Source organism: Aegilops tauschii, chromosome 4, assembly GCF_002575655.3.
Source record: "Aegilops tauschii subsp. strangulata cultivar AL8/78 chromosome 4, Aet v6.0, whole genome shotgun sequence".
NCBI classification, from domain to species: domain Eukaryota; kingdom Viridiplantae; phylum Streptophyta; class Magnoliopsida; order Poales; family Poaceae; genus Aegilops; species Aegilops tauschii.
The window spans coordinates 111,491,958-111,513,979 of NC_053038.3; the positions used below are offsets into that span (position 1 = coordinate 111,491,958).

Genomic DNA, 22,022 nt, shown 5'->3' on the forward strand with positions numbered 1-22,022 from the left:
TTTTGGTATTTTTATGATAAAGATGCAAAGCAAAATAAAAGGCAATAAAAATAGCTAAGTGTTGGATGATTAATATGATGGAAAATAGACCCGAGGGCCATAGGTTTCACTAGTGGCTTCTCTCAAGAGCATAAGTATTTACGGTGGGTGAACAAATTACTGTTGAGCAATTGACAGAATTGAGCATAGTTATGAGAATATCTAGGTATGATCATGTATATAGGCATCACGTCCGAGACAAGTAGACCGACTCCTGTCTGCATCTACTACTATTACTCCACACACCGACCGCTCTCCAGCATGCATCTAGAGTATTAAGTTCGTAAGAATAGAGTAACGCTTTAAGCAAGATGACATGATGTAGAGGGATAAACTCATGCAATATGATATAAACCCCATCTTGTTATCCTCGATGGCAATAATAAAATACGTGCCATGCTGCCCCTACTGTCACTGGGAAAGGACACCGCAAGATTGAACCCAAAGCTAAGCACTTCTCCCATTGCAAGAAAGATCAATCTAGTAGGCCAAACCAAACTGATAATTCGAAGAGACTTGCAAAGATAACCAATCATACATAAAAGAATTCAGAAAAGATTCAAATATTGTTCATAGATAAACTTGATCATAAACTCACAATTCATCGGTCTCAACAAACACACCGCAAAAGAAGATTACATCGAATAGATCTCCACAATAGAGGGGGAGAACATTGTATTGAGATCCAAAAAGAGAGAAGAAGCCATCTAGCTAATAACTATGGACCCGAAGGTCTGAGATAACCTACTCACACATCATCGGAGAGGCTATGGTGTTGATGTAGAAGCCCTCCGTGATCGATGCCCCCTCTAGCAGAGCTCCGGAACAGGCCCCAAGATGGGATCTCACGGGTACAGAAGGTTGTGGCGGTGGAATTAGGTTTTTGGCTCCGTATCTGGTAGTTTGGGGGTACGTAGGTATATATAGGAGGAAGGAGTACGTCGGTGGAGCAACAGGGGGCCCACGAGGGTGGAGGGCGCGCCCCCTATCTCGTGCCCTCCTGGTTGATGTCTTAACATAGGGTCCAAGTCCTCTGGATCACGTTCGTTCCGAAAATCACATTCCCGAAGGTTTCATTCCATTTGGACTCCGTTTGATATTCTTTTTTCTGCGAAACTCTGAAATAGGCAAAAAAACAGCAATTCTGGGCTGGGCCTCCGGTTAATAGGTTAGTCCCAAAAATAATATAAAAGTGTATAATAAAGCCCAATAATGTCCAAGACAGAATATAATATAGCATGGAACAATCAAAAATTATAGATACGTTGAAGACGTATTAAGCATCCCCAAGCTTAATTCCTGCTCGTCCTCGAGTAGGTAAATGATAAAAATAGAATTTTTGATGTGGAATGCTACTTGGCATAATTTCAATGTAATTATTCTTAATTGTGGTATGAATATTCAGATCCGAAAGATTCAAGATAAAAGTTCAATATTGACATAAGAATAATAATACTTCAAGCATACTAACTAAGCAATTATGTTTTCTCAAAATAACATGGCCAAAGAAAGTTCATCCCTACAAAATCATATAGTTTAGTCATGCTCCATTTTCGTCACACAAGAATGCTCTCATCATGCACAACCCCGATGACAAGCCAAGCAATTGTTTCATACTTTAGTAATCTCAAACCTTTTCAACTTTCACGCAATACATGAGCGTGAGCCATGGATATAGCACTATGGGTGGAATAGAATATAATGATGGGGGTTATGTGGAGAAGACAAAAAGGGAGAAAGTCTCACATCAACGAGGCTAATCAATGAGCTATGGAGATGCCCATCGGTTGATGTTAATGCAAGGAGTAGGGATTGCCATGCAACGGATGCACTAGAGCTATAAATATATGAAAGCTCAACAAAAGAAACTAAGTGGGTGTGCATCCAACTTGCTTGCTCACGAAGACCTAGGGCACTTGAGGAGGCCCATTGTTGGAATATACAAGCCAAGTTCTATAATGAAAAATTCCCACTAGTATATGAAAGTGACAAAACAAGAGACTCTCTATCATGAAGATCATGGTGCTACTTTGAAGCACAAGTGTGGAAAAAGGATAGTAGCATTGCCCCTTTTTTTTGGGCCTTCCTTTTTTTTATTTGGCCTTTCTCTTTTTTTTATTGGGACAATGCTCTATTAATGATGATCATCACACTTCTATTTATTTACAACTCAAAGATTACAACTCGATACTAGAACAAAATATGACTCTATATGAGTGCCTCCGGCGGTGTACCGGGATGGGCAATGAATCAAGAGTGACATGTATGAAAATTATGCATGGTGGCTTTGCCACAAATACGATGTCAACTACATGATCACGCAAGGCAATACGACAATGATGAAGCATGTCATAATAAACGGAACGGTGGAAAGTTGCATGGCAATATATCTCGGAATGGCTATGGAAATGCCATAATAGGTAGGTATGGTGGCTATTTTGAGGAAGATATAAGGAGGTTTATGTGTGAAAGAGTGTATCATATCACGGGGTTTGGATGCACCGACGAAGTTTGCACCAAATCTCAATGTGAGAAAGGGCAATGCACGGTACCGAAGAGGCTAGCAATGATGGAAAGGTGAGAGTGCGTATAATCCATGGACTCAACATTAGTCATAAAGAACTCACATACTTATTGCAAAAATCTACAAGTCATCAAAAACCAAGCACTACGCGCATGCTCCTAGGGGGTAGATTGGTAGGAAAAGACCATCGCTCGTCCCCGACCGCCACTCATAAGGAAGACACTCAAAGAACACCTCATGTTTCAAATTTGTTACATAACATTTACCATACGTGCATGCTAGGGGACTTGCAAGCTTCAACACAAGTATTTCTCAAATTCACAACTACTCAACTAGCACAACTTTGATATCACTACCTCCATGTCTCAAAAAAATCATCAAGCATCAAACTTCTCTTAGTATTCAATGCACTCATAGGAAAGTTTTTACTAGTCTTGAATACCTAGCATATTAGGATTATTTAAGCAAATTACCATGATGTTTAAGGCTCTCAAAATAATCTAAGTGAAGAATGAGAGAATAATAGATTCTATAAAACAAATCCACCACTGTGCTCTAAAAGATATAAGTGAAGTACTAGAGCAAAAACTATATAACTCAAAGGATATAAGTGAAGCACATAGAGTATTCTAATAATTTCCGAATCAAGTGTGTCTCTCTCAAAAGGTGTGTACAGCAAAGATGATTGTGGTAAACTAAAAAATAAAGACTCAAATCATACAAGACGCTCCAAGCAAAACACATATCATGTGGTGAATAAAAATATAGCTCCAAGTAAAGTTACCGATGGAAGTAGACGAAAGAGGGGATGCCTTCCGGGGCATCCCCAAGCTTTGGCTTTTAGGTGTCCTTAGATTATCTTGGGGTTCCAAGGGCATCCCCAAGATTAGGCTCTTGCCACTCCTTGTTCCATAATCCATCAAATCTTTCACCCAAAACTTGAAAACTTCACAACACAAAACTCAGCAGAAAATCTCGTGAGCTCCATTAGCGAAAGAAAACAAAAGACCACTTCAAGGTACTGTAATGAACTCATTATTTATTTATATTGGTGTTAAACCTACTTTATTCTAATTTCTCTATGGTTAATAAACTATTTTACTAGCCATAGATTCATCAAAATAAGCAAACAACACACGAAAAACAGAATCTGTCAGAAACAGAACAGTCTATAGTAATCTGTAACTAACGCAAACTTCTGGAACTCCAAAAATTCAGAAAAAATAGGACGACCTAGACAATCTGTTTATTGATCAGCAGCAATTGGAATCAGTATTTTATCACGTTCTGGTGATTTGTAACAATTGTTTTCGTGAACAGAAAGTTTCTGGAATTTACAGCAAGATCAAATAACTATCATCCAAGAAGATCCTATAGGTTTAACTTGGCACAAACACTAATTAAAACATAAAAAGACATCTAACCAGAGGCTAGAACAAATATTTATTCCTAAACAGAAGCAAAAAGCAAAAAAACTAAAAATAAAATTGGGTTGCCTCCCAACAAGCGCTATCGTTTAACGCCCTTAGCTAGGCATAATAGCAAGGATAGATCTAGGTATTGCCATCTTTGGTAGGCAATTCTTCAATGAGGCATATATCATCCTTAGAAGTTTCTTTCTTTTTATTAATTATCAAATTTTTAGATACAAGATCAAAAAATTCATTTGTAGCAAATGGTTCCTTAATAATAGCAAAAAGATTGGGATGAATACTTATAGATTTGAGATCTGCAGTTTCCTTACTAGAGGATTCACCCTTATTTTTAGGAACATACATAAGCTTGGAAATTTTAGTTGGAGGACTTGCAGTATTCTTTACGGAAGAAAAAGCGGTTCCCAAGTTGGTAATGATATTTTCGATTTTATCGATTCTAGTGGAATCCTGATTTATTTTCTCATTAACTATGGGTTCCTTCTCCTTAATTTTTTCAAAGTGACTCCTACTTTAGATCCATATTGGGTAATTCAGTTGTGAATCTTTTTATCCAAATTTTCAATTAACTCTGCGGTAGCAACTTTATTTTCAATAATTTCAAGTCTTTGCATTACATGCTCCAAAGTTAACATAGTTCCATTAACCAAAAGAGGGGGTGAGCCAAACAAATCTATAATAGCATTATAAGAATCAAAAGTATGGCTACCCAAGAAATTCCCTCCGGTAATGGTATCAAGGATATATCTGTACCAAGGAGTAACGCCTACATAAAAATTGTGGAGAAGAACGGAAGTGGATTGCTTCCTGGTGGATCTATTTTGAGCATTGCAAATTCTATACCAAGCGTCTTTTAGATTTTCTCCCTCCCTTTGCTTAAAATTAAGAACTTCATTCTCGGGAGACAATGGAGAAGAAAGAGGACTAGCCATAACGACCAAGCGAGCGGTAAAGAGGCGAACGGAAAAGAGAGGGCGAATAAAACGACAAAGGTGAAGTGGGGGAGAGGAAAACGAGAGGCAAATGGCAAATAATGTAATGCGGGAGATAAGGGTTTGTGATGGGTACTTGGTATGTTGACTTTTGTGTAGACTCCTCGGCAACGGTGCCAGAAATGGCTCGTTGTCGGAAGTCCAAATCTTGACTTGACCTTGCGTAAGCCTCCCCGGCAATGGCGCCATAAATCCTTCTTGCTACCTCTTGAGCACTGCGTTGGTTTTCCCTTGAAGAGGAAAGGGTGATGCAGCAAAGTAGCGTAAGTATTTCCCTCAGTTTTTGAGAACCAAGGTATCAATCCAGTAGGAGGCCACGCACGAGTCCCTCGCACCTACACAAACAAATAAATCCTCGCAACCAACGCAATAAAGGGGTTGTCAATCCCTTCACGGTCACTTATGAGAGTGAGATCTGATAGATATGATAAGATAATATTTTTGGTATTTTTATGATAAAGATGCAAAGTAAAATAAAAGGCGATAAAAATAGCTAAGTGTTGGAAGATTAATATGATGGAAAATTGACCCGAGGGCCATAGGTTTCACTAGTGGCTTCTCTCAAGAGCATAAGTATTTACGGTGGGTGAACAAATTACTGTTGAGCAATTGACAGAATTGAGCATAGTTATGAGAATATCTAGGTATGATCATGTATATAGGCATCACGTCCGAGGCAAGTAGACCGACTCCTGCCTGCATCTACTACTATTACTCCACACATCGACCGCTATCCAGCATGCATCTAGAGTATTAAGTTCATAAGAACAGAGTAACGCTTTAAGCAAGATGACATGATGTAGAGGGATAAACTCATGCAATATGATATAAACCCCATCTTGTTATCCTCGATGGCAACAATACAATATGTGCCTTGCTGCCCCTACTGTCACTGAAAAAGGACACCACAAGATTGAACCCAAAGCTAAGCACTTCTCCCATTGCAAGAAAGATCTATCTAGTAGGCCAAACCAAACTGATAATTCGAAGAGACTTGCAAAGATAACCAATCATACATAAAAGAATTCAGAAAAGATTCAAATATTGTTCATAGATAAACTTGATCATATACCCACAATTCATCGGTCTCAACAAACACACCGCAAAAGAAGATTACATCGAATAGATCTCCACAAGAGAGGGGGAGAACATTGTATTGAGATCCAAAAAGAGAGAAGAAGCCATCTAGCTAATAACTATGGACCCGAAGGTCTGAGATAACCTACTCACACATCATCGGAGAGGCTATGGTGTTGATGTAGAAGCCCTCCGTGATCGATGCCCCCTCCGGCAGAGCTCCGGAACAGGCCCCAAGATGGGATCTCACGGGTACAGAAGGTTGTGGCGGTGGAATTAGGTTTTTGGCTCCGTATCTGGTAGTTTGGGGGTACGTAGGTATATATAGGAGGAAGGAGTACGTCGGTGGAGCAACAGGGGGCCCACGAGGGTGGAGGGCGCGCCCAGGGGGGTAGGCGCGCCCCCTATCTCGTGCCCTCCTGGTTGATGTCTTAACATAGGGTCCAAGTCCTCTGGATCACGTTCGTTCCGAAAATCACATTCCCGAAGGTTTCATTCCATTTGGACTCCATTTGATATTCTTTTTCTGCGAAACTCTGAAATAGGCAAAAAAATAGCAATTCTGGGCTGGGCCTCCGGTTAATAGGTTAGTCCCAAAAATAATATAAAAGTGTATAATAAAGCCCAATAATGTCCAAGACAGAATATAATATAGCATGGAACAATCAAAAATCATAGATACGTTGGAGACATATCACACCTCCGCGTTCAGCACACATTCAGCTCGATGATGTCCCTCATGCTCTTGATCCAGTTGAGGACGAGGGTGAGTTCCGTCAGCACGACGGCGTGACGATGGTGATGATGATGTTACCGGCACAGGGCTTCGCCTAAGCATTACGACGATATGATCGAGGTGTGTAACTGTGGAGGGGGGCACCGCACACGGCTAGAAGATCAACTTGTGTGTCTTTGGGGTGCCCCCCTGCCCTCGTATATAAAGGAGGGGAGGAGGAGGCCGGCCAACAAGGGGCACGCCAGGCAGAGGGGAGTCCTACTAGGACTCCAGTCCTAGTAGGATTCGGCCCCACCCTTTTTCCTTCTACCGGAGGGGGAAAAGGGGAAGGAGAGGGAGTAGGAGAAGGAAAGGGAGGTGTGTAGGACCGAAAGTATGTCTAGAGGGGGGGTGATTAGACTACTTGACTAAATAAAAATCTAGCCTTTTCCCAATTTTAGTTCTTGGCAGATTTTAGCAACTTAGGACAAGTCAAGCAATCAACCTACACATGCAATTCTAAGAGTATAGCAGCGGAATGTAAAACAATTGCATATGAAGGTAAAGGGGAGAAGTTTGAGGGAGCAAACGCAATGTTGACACGGAGATTTTTTTTATCCGTGGTTCCGATAGGTGGTGCTATCATACATCCATGTTGATGGAGACTTCAACCCACGAAGGGTAATGGTTGCGCGAGTCCACGGAGGGCTCCACCCACGAAGGGTCCACGAAGAAGCAACCTTGTTTATCCCAACATGGCCGTCGCCCACGAAGGACTTGCCTCACTAGGGTAGATCTTCACGAAGTAGGCGATCTCCTTGCCCTTAAAAACTCCTTGGTTCAACTCCACAATCTTGACGGAGGCTCCCAAGTGACACCTAGCCAATCTAGGAGACACCACTCTCCAAGAAGTAACAAATGGTGTGTTGATGATGAACTCCTTGCTCTTGTGCTTCAAATGATAGTCTCCCCAACACTCAAGTCTCTCTCACAGGATTTGGATTTGGTGGAAAGAAGATTTGAGTGGAAAGCAACTTGGGGAAGGCTAGCTATCAAGATTTATGTGGTTGGAATGGAATATCTTGACCTCAACACAAGTGTAGGTGGTTCTCTCTCAGAAAATATGTGTTGGAAGTGTAGGCATGTTCTGATGGCTCTCTCCAAGAATGAAGAGTGGGTGGAGGGGTATATATAGCCTCCACACAAAATCTAACCGTTACACACAAATCACCAAACTCGGTGGGACCGATTCAAAGAACTCGGTCAGACCGATTTGGTTCATAATGTGACCGTTAGGTGTTTCGGTGGGACCGACACATCAACTCGGTGGGACCGATATCATTAGGGTTAGGGCATAACATAATCTCGGTGAGACCGATTACACAAACTCGGTGAGACCGATTTTGGTAATAGACTAACAAAGAGTTGGTCAGGCAAACTCGGTGGGACCGATTTGCTCATCTCGGTTGGACCGAAACATTACGAAAAGGAAACAGAATGTTTGCATTGCAATCTCGGTGGGAACGATCGCTCATCTCGGTTTGACCGAAATGTTACGAAGGGAAATAGATAGATTACAATCCCATCTCGGTGAGACCGAGATCCCTATCGGTGAGACCGAAAAGACTAGGGTTTCTGGCAGTGGCTATGTCAACTGAACTCGGTGGCTCCGGATATGAGATTTCGGTGGGGCCGAGTTGGACTTTTGGTTTGGGACATATGTGGATGTGAGAAAGTAGTGGAGGGTTTTGGAGCATATCACTAAGCAGTTTGAGCAAGAGCCTCATTAAGCAACACCTCATCCCTTCTTAATAGTATTGGCTTTTCCTATGGACTCAATGTGATCTTGGATCACTAAAATAGAAAATGTAGAGTCTTGTGCTTTGAGCTTGAGCCAATCCTTTGTCCTTAGCATTTTGAAGGGTCCACTTTCTAATCCATGCCATGCCAATCATTGAGCTTTCCTGAAATATTCATCTTGGAATAGCATTAGCTCAATGAGCTATATGTTGTTAGGAATTACCAAAACCACCCAGGGATATTTGCACTTTCAAGGTGGCGCCCCCTTCCCAAGTCCAATCAGGCCTCCTCCCTTGTGGGGGCGCACCAGCCCCTTGTGTGCTGGTTAGCCTCCCTCCTATGGCCCATAAGGCCCATATCTTTCCTCGGGGGGTTCCGGTAACCTCCCGGTACTCCGGAAAAATGCCCGAATCACTCGGAACCATTTCGATGTCCGAATGCAACCTTCCAATATATGAATCTTTACCTCTCGACCATTTCGAGACTCCTCTTCATGTCCGTGATCTCATCCGGGACTCCGAACAAACTTCGGTACATCAAATCACATAACTCATAATACAAATCGTCATCGAACGTTAAGCGTGCGGACCCTACGGGTTCGAGAACTATGTAGACATAACCGAGACACATCTCCGGTCAATAACCAATTGCGGAACCTGGATGCTCATATTAGATCCTACATATTCTACGAAGATCTTTATCGGTCAAACTGCATAACAACATATGTTGTTCCCTTTGTCATCGGTATGTTACTTGCCCGAGATTCGATCGTCGGTATCATCATACCTAGTTCAATCTCATTACCGGCAAGTCTCTTTACTCGTTCCGTAATGCATCATCCCGTAACTAACTCATTAGTCACATTGCTTGCAAGGCTTATAGTGATGTGCATTACCGAGAGGGCCCAAAGATACCTCTCCGACAATCGGAGTGACAAATCCTAATCTCGATCTATGCCAACTCAACAAAACACCATCGGAGACACCTATAGAGCATCTTTATAATCACCCGGTTACGTTGTGACGTTTGATAGCACACTAACTGTTCCTCCGGTATTCGGGAGTTGCATAATCTCATAGTCAGAGGAACATGTATAAGTCATGAAGAAAGCAATAGCAATAAACTTAACAATCATGATGCTAAGCTAACGGATGGGTCTTGTCCATCACATAATTCTCTAATGATGTGATCCCGTTCATCAAATGACAACACATGTCTATGGTTAGGAAACTTAACCATCTTTAATTAACGAGCTAGTCTAGTAGAGGCATACTAGGGACACTCTGTTTTGTCTATGTATTCACACATGTACTAAGTTTCCAGTTAATACAATTCTAGCATGAATAATAGACATTTATCATGATATAAGGAAATATAAATAACAACTTTATTATTGCCTCTAGGGCAAATTTCCTTCACAACGATGAGCTGACACGTGCATTATCCGGCGAATGAGAATTTTACACGTGGAAAATCCCCATTGGTCGGGGCTGTTAACGGGTTATCGGATCCAAACCGGAACCCGATAGCTTAACGGCGACCCGTTACGGTGGATGCCACGTGTCGGTTACCCTTGATGAAAGCACTTCTATGACGCGCGATTTATCATCATGGAAGTGGACACTTCCGTGATGATAATTTTGGTAATGTCATGGAACACTTATATGACAACACATATATGACTATCTTGATTCTGTCATAAAATCGTCATGGATGTACATGCATGACAGAAAACATGACCTACTATGACAAACACGTATCATCACGGAAGTGTATTTTTTTTGTAGTGCATGCAGAGCACACATTTAAAAAAAAACAGAATAGATAAATCCCGAACGTTCGGAATTTAAGCATGTCATCCAGAACGTTTTTTGATGGCAACTTTAGTTGCTGCGAGGTGGCAACTTTAGTTGTTAACACATGGCAACTTCGTTCCAGTTCGATATTTTGTCAGAAAATTGCCATGTTTGTCAACATCGCCTTTAACTAAAGTTGCCATGAAAAGAGTTCGGATTAGCATGCTTAAATTCCGAACGTCCAGGACTTATTGAGGTCCTAAAAATGGAACTCACCAGAAAGAATCCTGAAACAACATTGTACTTGCCCATCACAGCAAAAAGATGGAAATCTATGAGTCCTTCTGAGCCAAAGTTGGTTTGGTCTTGTGGGCAGTAATGTAACCATCCTTCAGTTGCTCCTTCTGATGAGAAGATAGACTGGGCTTCTTCATCCTGGCATAATTGGAGCTAGGCACTTCACGTACTCCATATTCTTCTTCGGAGGAGGATGATCCTGTTGTGCAAAGACAAGAGAACAACTAAATGCTAGCATCCCCGCTTGCTCGAAAAAAAGGAAAGGAAATATTTAAAACAACCATTACACTAACAATGGGAGTAACTGATGAAATGTATAGTCACAAAGAGATGCATCCTCATTATCCTCATAGGAAATGATATGATACCAAACACAATAGCTCAACTTGAACTGTATTATTACTTAATTTTATCAGTGGCTATAATGGTGGCAAACCGGTGGCTCGATTTATTAGCAGCCTTAGATTAACATGTGAAACAATACCACTTTGTCATGACAGTAGCTAAACAGTAGCACAACACCAATCGAGATGACAAAGCTAAATCATATGGATGAAATCCGTGGGCCGGTACCAACCTTTGTCAGGAGGCTTATTGTGTAGAGCATGCAGATGAAGCACTTCTCCGGAACCATCCATTATTATCTACTGTGGTTGCCATGCTTACTATAAACTCCTTGATTAGCTTAATGTTTCCAACATCTTCTTGTGCAGTTCCACTAAAATATATGTTATCTTCAAACAAGATCCATGTTTGCACAAGTAGAGATAATTACATATTACATTAAGAGTGGCGTCAAATCACAGTGGCAAAACAGTTGTTCGTTCCAGCCATAGCAATAAATTAAGATGCAAAACTATATCATTACTTGTGTCATCACAGTTCCAGTGCTTCATTACAGCACCGGGAGTTGATTTTTGTTCTTTTTCCGCTTGTTCTTCCCCTTCATCACTTGGTTCAATAACAGACAAGCTTCTCCTTCAATGTGAGATTTGGCATGTCAATTGGAGAGCACAAGTATAGCACTAAACAACAACATTACTTTTCTGATCACAGTAGCAAAATATAGGCCAACAGTTGCGAAATATCATTATCTTACCTCAATGGGATATTACGGTGCACATACAGATTGGAAGTATGGTCTCCTTTTGTGCAGTTCACTAAAATCAAGCAACATTATGGTATAAGTAGCACAACATATGAAAGCATACTACAGAATCATGTGGAAGTAGGCCAGTACTGACCTCTCATGACGCGGAATTCAAACAACTCACAAGAAGAAGATCTGAAACAAATTTGCCAACACGGATAGGAAGTCCAATCTCCTCTTGTGCAGTTCCACTAAGATCAAGCAATGTTGGTGGTGTGACATTTTGGTTGAACTGCACATAACACTCTTAAAACAAAAGTGTTTTGTGCAGTGCAACAAAAGGTCGCAATAGCAACGAGGTGAAGTAGATAACCCTGTTTACACAGAGGTGCAAAGAAAACAATTACTGGTCAATAACGGGGGATGACACAGAAGCCCACAAAAAGAAGCATCTAACTTTCTAAATGGGAAAGAAAGCAAGACAGTAGCATTTCTCAAACAGTGGCATTGATTCATATTAACAGAGAGATTATATTAACAATAAAATTTGTTAAACATGTAATTTGCTTTTAACTGTGGCATTGCATCAATTTTCCAGCGGCATTCTTAGATTAACAACAGCTAAAGAGTTATACGGGACAATGGATGCAACAGCTAAAGGGGTGATGCACAACCTGTTGCAACAAAGAACAAACAACCAAGGAGCATATTTGTGTTGGTCCCAGTTTTGTTATCTTTAGACGCCTTTCCCTATATGAGGGCAGCAAATCTAGTCCTGCTCAAACTCTACAGCCTTGTCCCCCACCCACAGAAAGATTAGTTCGTTACAGATGTGTGTACTGTGTTTGTAATTGTTTTCCCTTTTCGACCAACGTAGGTGTTGGATAGCCAGTCTGTACTACTTTCCCCCTTCCTTTCCTCTTTGAACCATGTCCTAAATTCATGCTATACAACTTTCGCCACTACTTTCCTGTTTGATCCAACACCTAGATTCAAGTGCAGAAGCGAAAAAAATCCACATTCGGCTAGAGCAATGCCTGTGGATTAAGTAAATTATACCTTAAGGTTCTAGGGATGTGGCTCAGTGGGCGGCCGGAGGCCGATCTACCCACACTATGTACGTCAGCGAGGAAGAAGGGGTCGGAGGCTCTCCCGCGCCGCCGCTGGGTGAAAGAGAACAGCGGTACCGGTAGTGGATTCCCTCCCTCGCCGACGGTGACAACATTAAGCCTCCTTCCCTTCCCCATTGGACGGGATGCTGCCGGCTCTTTGACCAGCAATGAGGGGAGAGAGGCCAACGCAGTCTTGTTTAGATCTCAAGAGGGTGAGAGTGTGAAGAGAGCAACTGCAAGCACTGAGGCTCTAGCGTGTGTGTGTGTGTGTGTGTCTATATATATATATATAGATACACACACACACGCTAGAGCCTCAGCGCTTGCAGTATATAAGGACGCCCATATGGGACACCTAGGTGCCTGGGCACCTTGCCTAGAAACCGTTGGATTGCATTGAGATGTGTGCATGTGTGACTAGTATTAACAATAATTGAAAATTCTTAACTCTTTTATTAGGAAAGAATTATTGCTAATTATTGCTTTATATGGACACTTAATGCCCAGACTAGGAAAGATAAAGAAATCACCAATTAATGGTCCGTTAAGGCCATGCATACTCCATGACACGTGCCCTTCTTTCTCTCTTATTCATGCATTACTTTCTTTTTTACATAATAAAATACGAAGTCATATATACAGTTATATACTTAGGTATATCATCGTCTTGGGTATATAAGGTATGGTTGTCTTTTGTCTCCATGGAAAAATACCCATGTATGTACGGGTATAAAACGTGTGTGTCCTTGAGCACGTCTCCTTTCAAAGTATATCATTTTGGGGGTATGTGTCCAATACCATTAATGGGTATGTCTTCAAGCATATACTTTATATCCAAAAAAGAATATATTATTATTTTTGGGTATGTCACCACTAAAACTACAAAATTTTCGGGGTATGTCTTGAAGGCAATACGTGCATTAAAAACCCAGATGTTGGTACATTATATTAGGTATATGTACGTAAACATACCGGGTCTGGATGTCTACATGGTATGTATATGTCCAAAAAGGTAAAAAATAATTAGGATATCGTTTTAGATTATCTTGTCACCTTACATCGAATAGGAAAACTAGTCTTCAAAAAGTGCGTCCCATCAATAAAATAAATAATGCCCAGACTAGTATATGTACCTTGAAAGTACATCATTAGAAAATACAAGTGTTAATTCAAAAAAATATGAGTGTTGGACACATGAATTACGTTAGTAGGTATATACATCAGTAGGGTAGGTATATACATCAGTAGGTATATATCAGCAGATATATACATAACCCAAAATATCTTAGGTATATACATCAGTAGGTATATACATAACCCAAAATATTTGAGGTATATACATCAGTAGGTCTATATCACTAGATATATACACAACCGGAAATAAATGTCTAATACCTTGAATAAATCAGTAGGTATATACATACATAACCTAAAATATCTTAGGTGTGTATACGTACTCGAGATATTTTGGAACTGAATGTTGCTTAGAAAAAAAATATAATATTACTTTTTTTGAAACCAATCAAAGTGCATGCAAACAAAAATTGAAAACATCTATTTCAAGGAGGAACATCATGCACGGATAGATATGTCATGCACCATGGGCCTAGGTGCCCCAAACATTATATATATAATATTCTGTTACTAGGCTGGATTATTCTGTTACTAGTAACAAGTAACGGAATAATATTCTGTTACCCTCGCGCAGGGAGGCGATCCGTCTGTCCAAAGCCCACCGGACCTTTGCATCTGGTCAACCCCCCGACCTTCTCCATCCCGAGCGCCCACCACCTCCACCTTCCCGCGCGGCGCCAGTCGCCACCTCCCTCCCCCGCGCCGCCGGACGCCGCCTCCCTCCCCCACGCCGCCGGACACCGCCTCCCTCCCCCGCGCCGCCGGACGCCACCTCCCTCCCCCGCGCCGCCGGACGCCGGCTCCCTCCCCCACGCCGCCGGACGCCCCCTCCCTCCCCGGGCCGCCGGACGCCGCCTCCCTCCCCCACGCCGTCGGACGCCGCCTCTCTTCCCCGCCTCGTCGGACGCCGGCGCCACCACGACCACCCTCCCCGACGCGCCGTAGCCACGACCACCCTCCCCGGCGCGCCGCCGCCACACCCCCCTCCCCCAGCGTGCCGCCTCCACAACCTCCCTCCCCAGCGCGCGCCGTCCGGCCCTCTTCCCCACTGCGTGCAGGCAGTTCAACGTGCGACCACAGGCCGTTCAATGTCTCCGTCGTGGACACGCCCCTCTACCTACTTCTGGTTGCCTCTCATCCCGGTGTGGCCAAGGCGTTGGGTTCGCCGCCGCTGCGACCAGCAGTCCAACCCGGCCGCCCCAGTCCGTTCACTCGTCGCAGCTCCCAGGTCCCTGCCCACCCCCCTTCTTTGTTCTTCACTGCATAAGCTTTTGCTGAGTGCATGCCATGTGTTTGCTAAAATGTCTCAGTGCACTCGCCTACTAGTTTTGATATGTTCATGTTCGTTTGTAGCTAATGTCAAATCTGGTTTTGCTGGGGACAAAGAAGTGAGCAAAAGGAGAAATTGATCAATTGCAAATTGTGCAGCGGTGGTTTTCCTATGCACATGTTGACACAACGTATCATCAAAATGGGTATGATCAAAATGCCTCTCATAGGATTTGCTATAACTGTGTACACCTTTGTAGGCTTTTTCAGTTGCTAGCAAAAATAGATTTGTAGCAATTCAACATAAAAAGTGAAATCAGTTAGTTGATGGAAAATAATTCTCTTAGATATGTATACACTGCAGTAGCAGTTCGGTTCAAAAAATTCTACAGTTCGTTAAACAAAAAATAGAAACACATACTGTGGTTTAGGGCCTAGACCATAAAAACTTCAGTAACTAAAACAGTTCAAAAAATGGTTACAATAGTAGTTCAGAGTTCAAATATAGTTACCATCAGATAATTGGAATTTTTCAGATGTTGAGAGGGAGAAATGCACTGCTCAGTTCAGAAAATAGCTGAATGAAAGGACTATAGCTTTCCGTATGCTTGTTTTGTGTTCTTGCATCAAGTGACACCAAACCTGTTTGATGGAATATTCACAAGGAATGATCACAGACAAGTGAGACACTTAGTTCAGAATCTAATTTTGGATCAGTGCAATTCTTATTTTCCATGTGTTCTGCATTTTAGGTGGCGGAGAACCAGTAAGTGCTACTACTGGTGTACGCGAAGTTCAAGGATTTTCCCATGCTCGAGCATCCACTGGCTCCGACCTTCACCCGTTTCCGCACGCCTGGGATCCACAACCTCCGACCTCACACGTGGACCCCGGCTGGCTTCTCTGTCCCGAGTGTCGCTGCCGGCCTCCCTGCAGCATGGCTTCGGTTCCCTCCTACGGATGCGTCTGCGCCAACCATCTGTACGAGGCTACCCTCTTCCTTCGCTGGACTACTCCTTCCATCGGCAACCCCCCTAGAAAACCTCATGTCTCATATTTGTTCTTATTTTCTTGCAGGATGCATCAAAAAGCCCGATTCACAAATTCATCTTCTATATGCTTTTCAGTTCATCGACTTCCCATTGGTAAGTCCAATTTATTTTGTGTTTCAATCTTCTTCCTATAGCACCTGTGCTTGATAATGATGTTGTACACAAAATGGCTTATGAGATATCTGGATAATGTGTATACAAATGATTTTTGGTTAATATTTTGTATGATTCATTTGGCAAAAAATATTCTTCTTCTTTGTGGAGTTTTATACAACACTTCTGTCATCATAGCCTTTTCATGTCTGTACATCTACATGGAAGGGTTCGCCTACAAACTATGGTTCACTTGGGTTAAAAAAGTATATTTTACACACAAAAAATGCTTGAAGTTCAATTACTAATGCTTAGTAAGTACACTCTGTTTCGGGGAGTGCACATCTTGCTTAGAAAACATGGGTAAGTTCATGAAAGAGAAAAATCATATGTTGAAAATCTAGGAAAAGCGGTAATCCATAGGCCCATGCCGCAGTGCTGATGCATACATGCATGCTACCCGCAGTTTTACTAGTTGTTTGTTGATTCCACTGTGTGTTTTTAGATGCTAAGTGCCAGTGCCATGGTTGATGGTGGTATACATAAAAACAATGAATTCTTGCAGTGTAGCTGAACTAGAGCATCACAGGCTAATTAATTGTAGTTTCTTGTTGCGCAATGACAGTTTTGTTCAGTTCAACTACTTGTCGGTCATAAGTCCAATTTCATCTGTATTTCCATGTTCTTCCTATAGCATAAGATGATTGGCATTACTGTGACACTGATCAAGCCAACTGCGTTTATTTAGTGATTAAGGTCATTTGGAAAAAAAAACTTTTACACTTCATGTGATGCCTTTACAATCAAGACATTTTTGTGTTAATGTTTGAAAAGAGAAGATTTTTTCCCATGAATTCTATTTTTTGTTAGCATGGCTAGTGACATTGGAGAGAAAGTGGTACAAATCTTATTTTCCTGGAGGTTCATTGTGTTGCTGCCAAGAAGTACATTCTCTAAATTAGTCTGATGTAATTGGTTAATGAAAAGAAAATAATAGTTCAAATTTGCATTATACAAAAAAATTCATACAAAAAACAGTGACGTATTGTTGTAAATTAGAAAACAGTAGTCAGTATTTTTTTTTATAAAAAAGTTCACCGCGTAAAAAAATGCAACAGTAGTTCAACACAATATCAAGGACGGTGTGAGTTGGGTATGGTTACAAACGAAAGATATGTGTCGAAAAGTTCGCTTCATCTACAAACGTAAGTTTAAAAAATTGTCGTAGAGCTAGTTCAAAAGATTGTCAAAAGGCAGAATGGTTGTGCTAGTTCAATTTTTTAGTCCATCTTCTGTATGCTATTCAGTACATCTAATTCCAAATCGTAAGTACAATTGCCTTTATGTTTTCCATCTTCATATAACACAAAATAGGCACTGGAGGATAAGGTGAGAATATATACTAATGAAATGCTTGGTGGCGTTGTCCACGTTTTGATTTTAAACCACTAGCTTTTTTATACACGAGGGCTTATCCTGGGAGAGCCCTATATTGCCATGAGCACTACTGCTACAAACTTTAATCCCCCATTGTCCGGCCCTATATTTTATCCTCGGTTCTTAGAAAAGCATGGAAACAATTCTCTGTGTGTTAGAGTATCAGTTCATGTGGAGAAGAACATGTTTCCTATATGAAAAAAATAATATATATTATTATCAGTTCAATATGTATTTTGTCATTATTTCATATAGAACAACCGTAAAAAATATTTTGATGTATGTTAGAGAGAGATCAACTTTATATTATATGGTAGCTCACTCATTGCATGGTTGCACAGCAGTTTGGCATCAAAATTCACATCAGTTTAGGGGTGCCCGCATCACGGTCTCACTGTGCTACCGCAATCTCTCCTTGATACGCCACCGGACGAGCCCCTCCTCACACTTTGGCAAGTTGTCACTTCTTGCTCCTGTGCCTGGATCCCATGTGAGCGCTGATGGTAGTCCTCTGTGTGCGTCAATGGCACTTTCTCACAGCAATCTCTCTCTTTGTTTGCTCCTACTATTAGAATGCATAGATGTGGTATTCTTCTAACCGAGTAGTTGGGAAGATGTGAAAAGAACATGCTCTTTAGGTGTTTGTGACTATTCCTGTGAGCACCAATGTATTTAAATTTTTATTTTGTGCTTCCGTGTATGTTTTTGGGCAGCACAAGTACATCATCATAGTAAGTACAAATGCGGTCTTATGGAACTCGGATAGTTGTTGGATGCTATTCCAAATGCCAATGATCATGCAAAATGGTTGTTGCTAGAATCTAGATGATATTTAATGTAGATACCATAGTTTCACCGTATTTTTGGTTCTAATTATTGCTGCATACCTCTTTAAAAGAATGTTCCGTACATGTTTGTGATCATTGCTTGTAGGTATTCATGTGGACTTTAAATAATGACTATTCTTGTAGGAGGTTTGAAGATTATCGTGGAGCAAGTTCAAGAGATCAGTTTCGTGAAAATAAATGTGATCTTTTGGTCAGGATTTTGCATGATCCATAGCCATCGGTGGCAACAGGGAGTAGTTCGAGGCCTCCTGCGTGAGTCGTCCATCGTCTTCTATGCGTGAGCTTGTTGTCTCTACACATCTAGCATTAGAGTATCTCCTCCCCTTGCCGCACACACATGCCGGGCGGTCGAGCTAGTGTTGTTTGTGATATTGGTCGTGACTCTTGCGTTCTCATTGGACAAAGAATTTGTTCTGTAACTATGTATTTGCAGGACCTTTAGCAAATATTGTTGTGTTCTGAGTATTCTGATGTTGGCCAAAATGGTGAGCATTTAAACATCAGCCCGAATTAATAAAACCGATAAGTTCTACTTTAAATAAATGGGTGAACCTAGATGCAACAAAGCTCTGCCATTAGCCGTGGGGATTATCAGTTCATGTGTATTGTGTTCTTTTTGTCGGTTAATGTATTTTCTTGTTTGTCAGGTTGTGTGCAAGTTTGTTATCAGTTGATGTGTATGTGTATTGGTGATCACTGCTATTGCTGCTAGCTATCAATCAGACTGTGGTATTACTTCGGTTGCTCCATGTAATTAGCCCCTTTGTTGGGTGAATCTCCTACTACTTGCTAGCTTTGAATTGTAAAAACATAATAAGTTCACAATTTTAAAAGTTGTAAGTTCAACACGACGTCCTAGATAAGTTTTAGGAAAAAGCTGAAACACAAAGAAAACCCAAAGAAATTCAAATGGTAACGTTCAAGTCGTGGGATGAAAGAGGTCCAGAACAACGTTGAAAATGTTAGAGTTGACACACAATATTTTTCTTTAAATAAAATGTCATTCAGTTCAACGATATAAAACCATGCAACTTCGGGGACGATAATATCGTAAACCATTGAAAAGTTACAAGGAAAACCAGTGGAAAAGCATAACAAAGTAAGTAAGTTTATGTGTGAAAAACATACATACCGATATCGCAAAAACAGAGTAAAGTCTAGTATGTGAAAAACACGCTCAGTACAAAACCATACGGGCATCCGTTCAAGTACTCTTTTTTTGAACCATTCGAAACTACTGTCAAAAATACCCCAATACAAACACATAAATACATCAGTCTTATTCAAAATTATTCTTAAACGGTTGCAAAGTAGAGAAAACGTTCAACTTGACTAAGTTTCGCATTTTCGATAGCTATCCAACGGTATATTATTTGCCCCATTTCAACAAACTTTAAAAAAAAATCGCGTTCAAAATCAAATTTGGCCGTATTCGAATTCGTTTTTAGACCGTAAGGAATTAGAAAAACTTTTATATACGAAAAAGTTGTGCATTTTCCATAGCTTTCCGACGCCGTATCATTTGCGTCAATCCGACAAACCGTTTGAAAAAAACGCGAAAATACGTTTCGTCCATAATTTCACTGTTTTTCAAATTACTTTTAAATTGTATATAATTTGAAAAAAACAGTAGATATATGGAAGATGCAGATTTTTACCAGCTTTCCAACGCCATCTTATTTGCTCAATTCCGACAAACCGTTTGAAAATTGAGTCCAAAATACGATTTGCGTTTTCGGTTAAAAAAACGTTTTTTTTTTCAAAACTGCTCTTAACCCGTGATGATTTGGCAAAAAAATTATATATATTTGTAATGTAGATGTCAAGAGCTTTCCAACGATATATTACACGCCCCATTCTGACGAAAAGAAGATCAGTTCGATGAGATGAAAATCATGAGTACAACCGCCTGAAACCATCAGTTCAAGTAGGGTAAAATAATAATATTCTATTACGCGAAACAGAATAGCCCAGATGTATATATATATATAGTGGTTATCTTTTTCTCTCCATAAAAATTGTTTTAAATTATGCACGAAACGGAACTCTTCAATTAATTTCTCCCTCCGTCATAGTTTACAGGGCACGCATCAACAATCTCTCATACCAAGGTGATTAGCGATTAGACTGAAAAACAGCATCGGGAGTTATACCATGGCGCTCAATTACTGGAGAAATTAATGCGTACACACATGGGACGAGACTTTGCTTGCTCCGCTCGCGTGCTCCCATATGTGCTCCCCTACGCTTATTTTTCATCCGACGGCCAGACAAAATCTCCTCCACACCTCTTTTTCAGCCAAGAAATAACACTAAATCTTCCGTATTTCCCTCTCAGCCGGTAGTACTTGACTAACCACCATATTTCCATCTTCGAGAGCTAACCAGCGCAAGGTCGACGTACACATCGACGACCACGACGTGCATAGCGATGTGGCCAGTACAACATGTGGCACCGGCGCACAGGCGTTCCTCATGTTGATGCCGGAGGTGACACGAGCTGACTCGTGCAAGGACGGCATGCGCATCCATGACCAGGCCGTGCACAACGGCGTGCCTGGTGCACGAAGGCGGCATCGGCGGTCCTTGCGTGACGATGGAGATGAGTCGAGCTGACCTGCGCAAGTATGGCATACACGTTTACCGTGGCATGGACGGAACAACTAGCGGCACCGACGTTCGTCGCGTCGATGCCGAGGTGACTCCGACTGTCGTGTGTGCTACAACGTCAATAGAGGTTGCGTCGCAATCGACATGGATGGCGGCATGTAGCGACCAGACCTCAAATGGCCTGTGCTGCTGTGCACCAGTGTCATCCCTGGATCAGTAATGCTGACACGCACAATACAAATGGAGGATTTATAACAGAGTAGCAATCACACACTTATTACATCGAATATCTCCAAAGAGAATAAGTATGATAAACATGGCTTAAGGCCATCTAAAAACGATAACAACGGAAGACTTGGAAGATAAGTGAGTCCATCACTCCAGCGGCATCACTGAGTATAAGACCACGACTTAAGGCACCTTACTCGTCGTCTGAAAAGTCTGCAACATGAAACGTTGCAGCCCGAAAACGGGTCAGCACATAGAATATGCTGGCAAGGTAACACATAGAGAGCAATGAACAATAATAATGCTATACTACATGCATATATGGCTGGTGGATGGCTCTATGGTTACAGTTTTTGCGAAAAGCCAATTTTATCCTACTACAAAGGAATAAATTTTATTTAACTATCATGGTGGTTGAAACATTGAGAAGGTACCTCCAACTCAATCCCAATTAAGTGTCATCATTAACCCAACAA

The 22,022-nt window shown here is 41.4% G+C and overlaps 1 protein-coding gene across 1 annotated transcript; it reads left to right on the top strand.

Moving 5' to 3' along the window:
* The first annotated feature begins 13,856 nt into the window (after positions 1-13,856).
* Positions 13,857-19,251, top strand: LOC109763670 (uncharacterized). The gene is made up of 5 exons (XM_073497540.1): positions 13,857-13,867; positions 14,584-15,237; positions 16,031-16,259; positions 16,356-16,423; positions 18,832-19,251. Exons 1-5 carry the CDS (start codon positions 13,857-13,859, stop codon positions 18,920-18,922), a joined length of 1,053 nt encoding a protein of 350 aa, XP_073353641.1. The 3' UTR covers positions 18,923-19,251.
* The last annotated feature ends 2,771 nt before the right edge of the window (positions 19,252-22,022 follow it).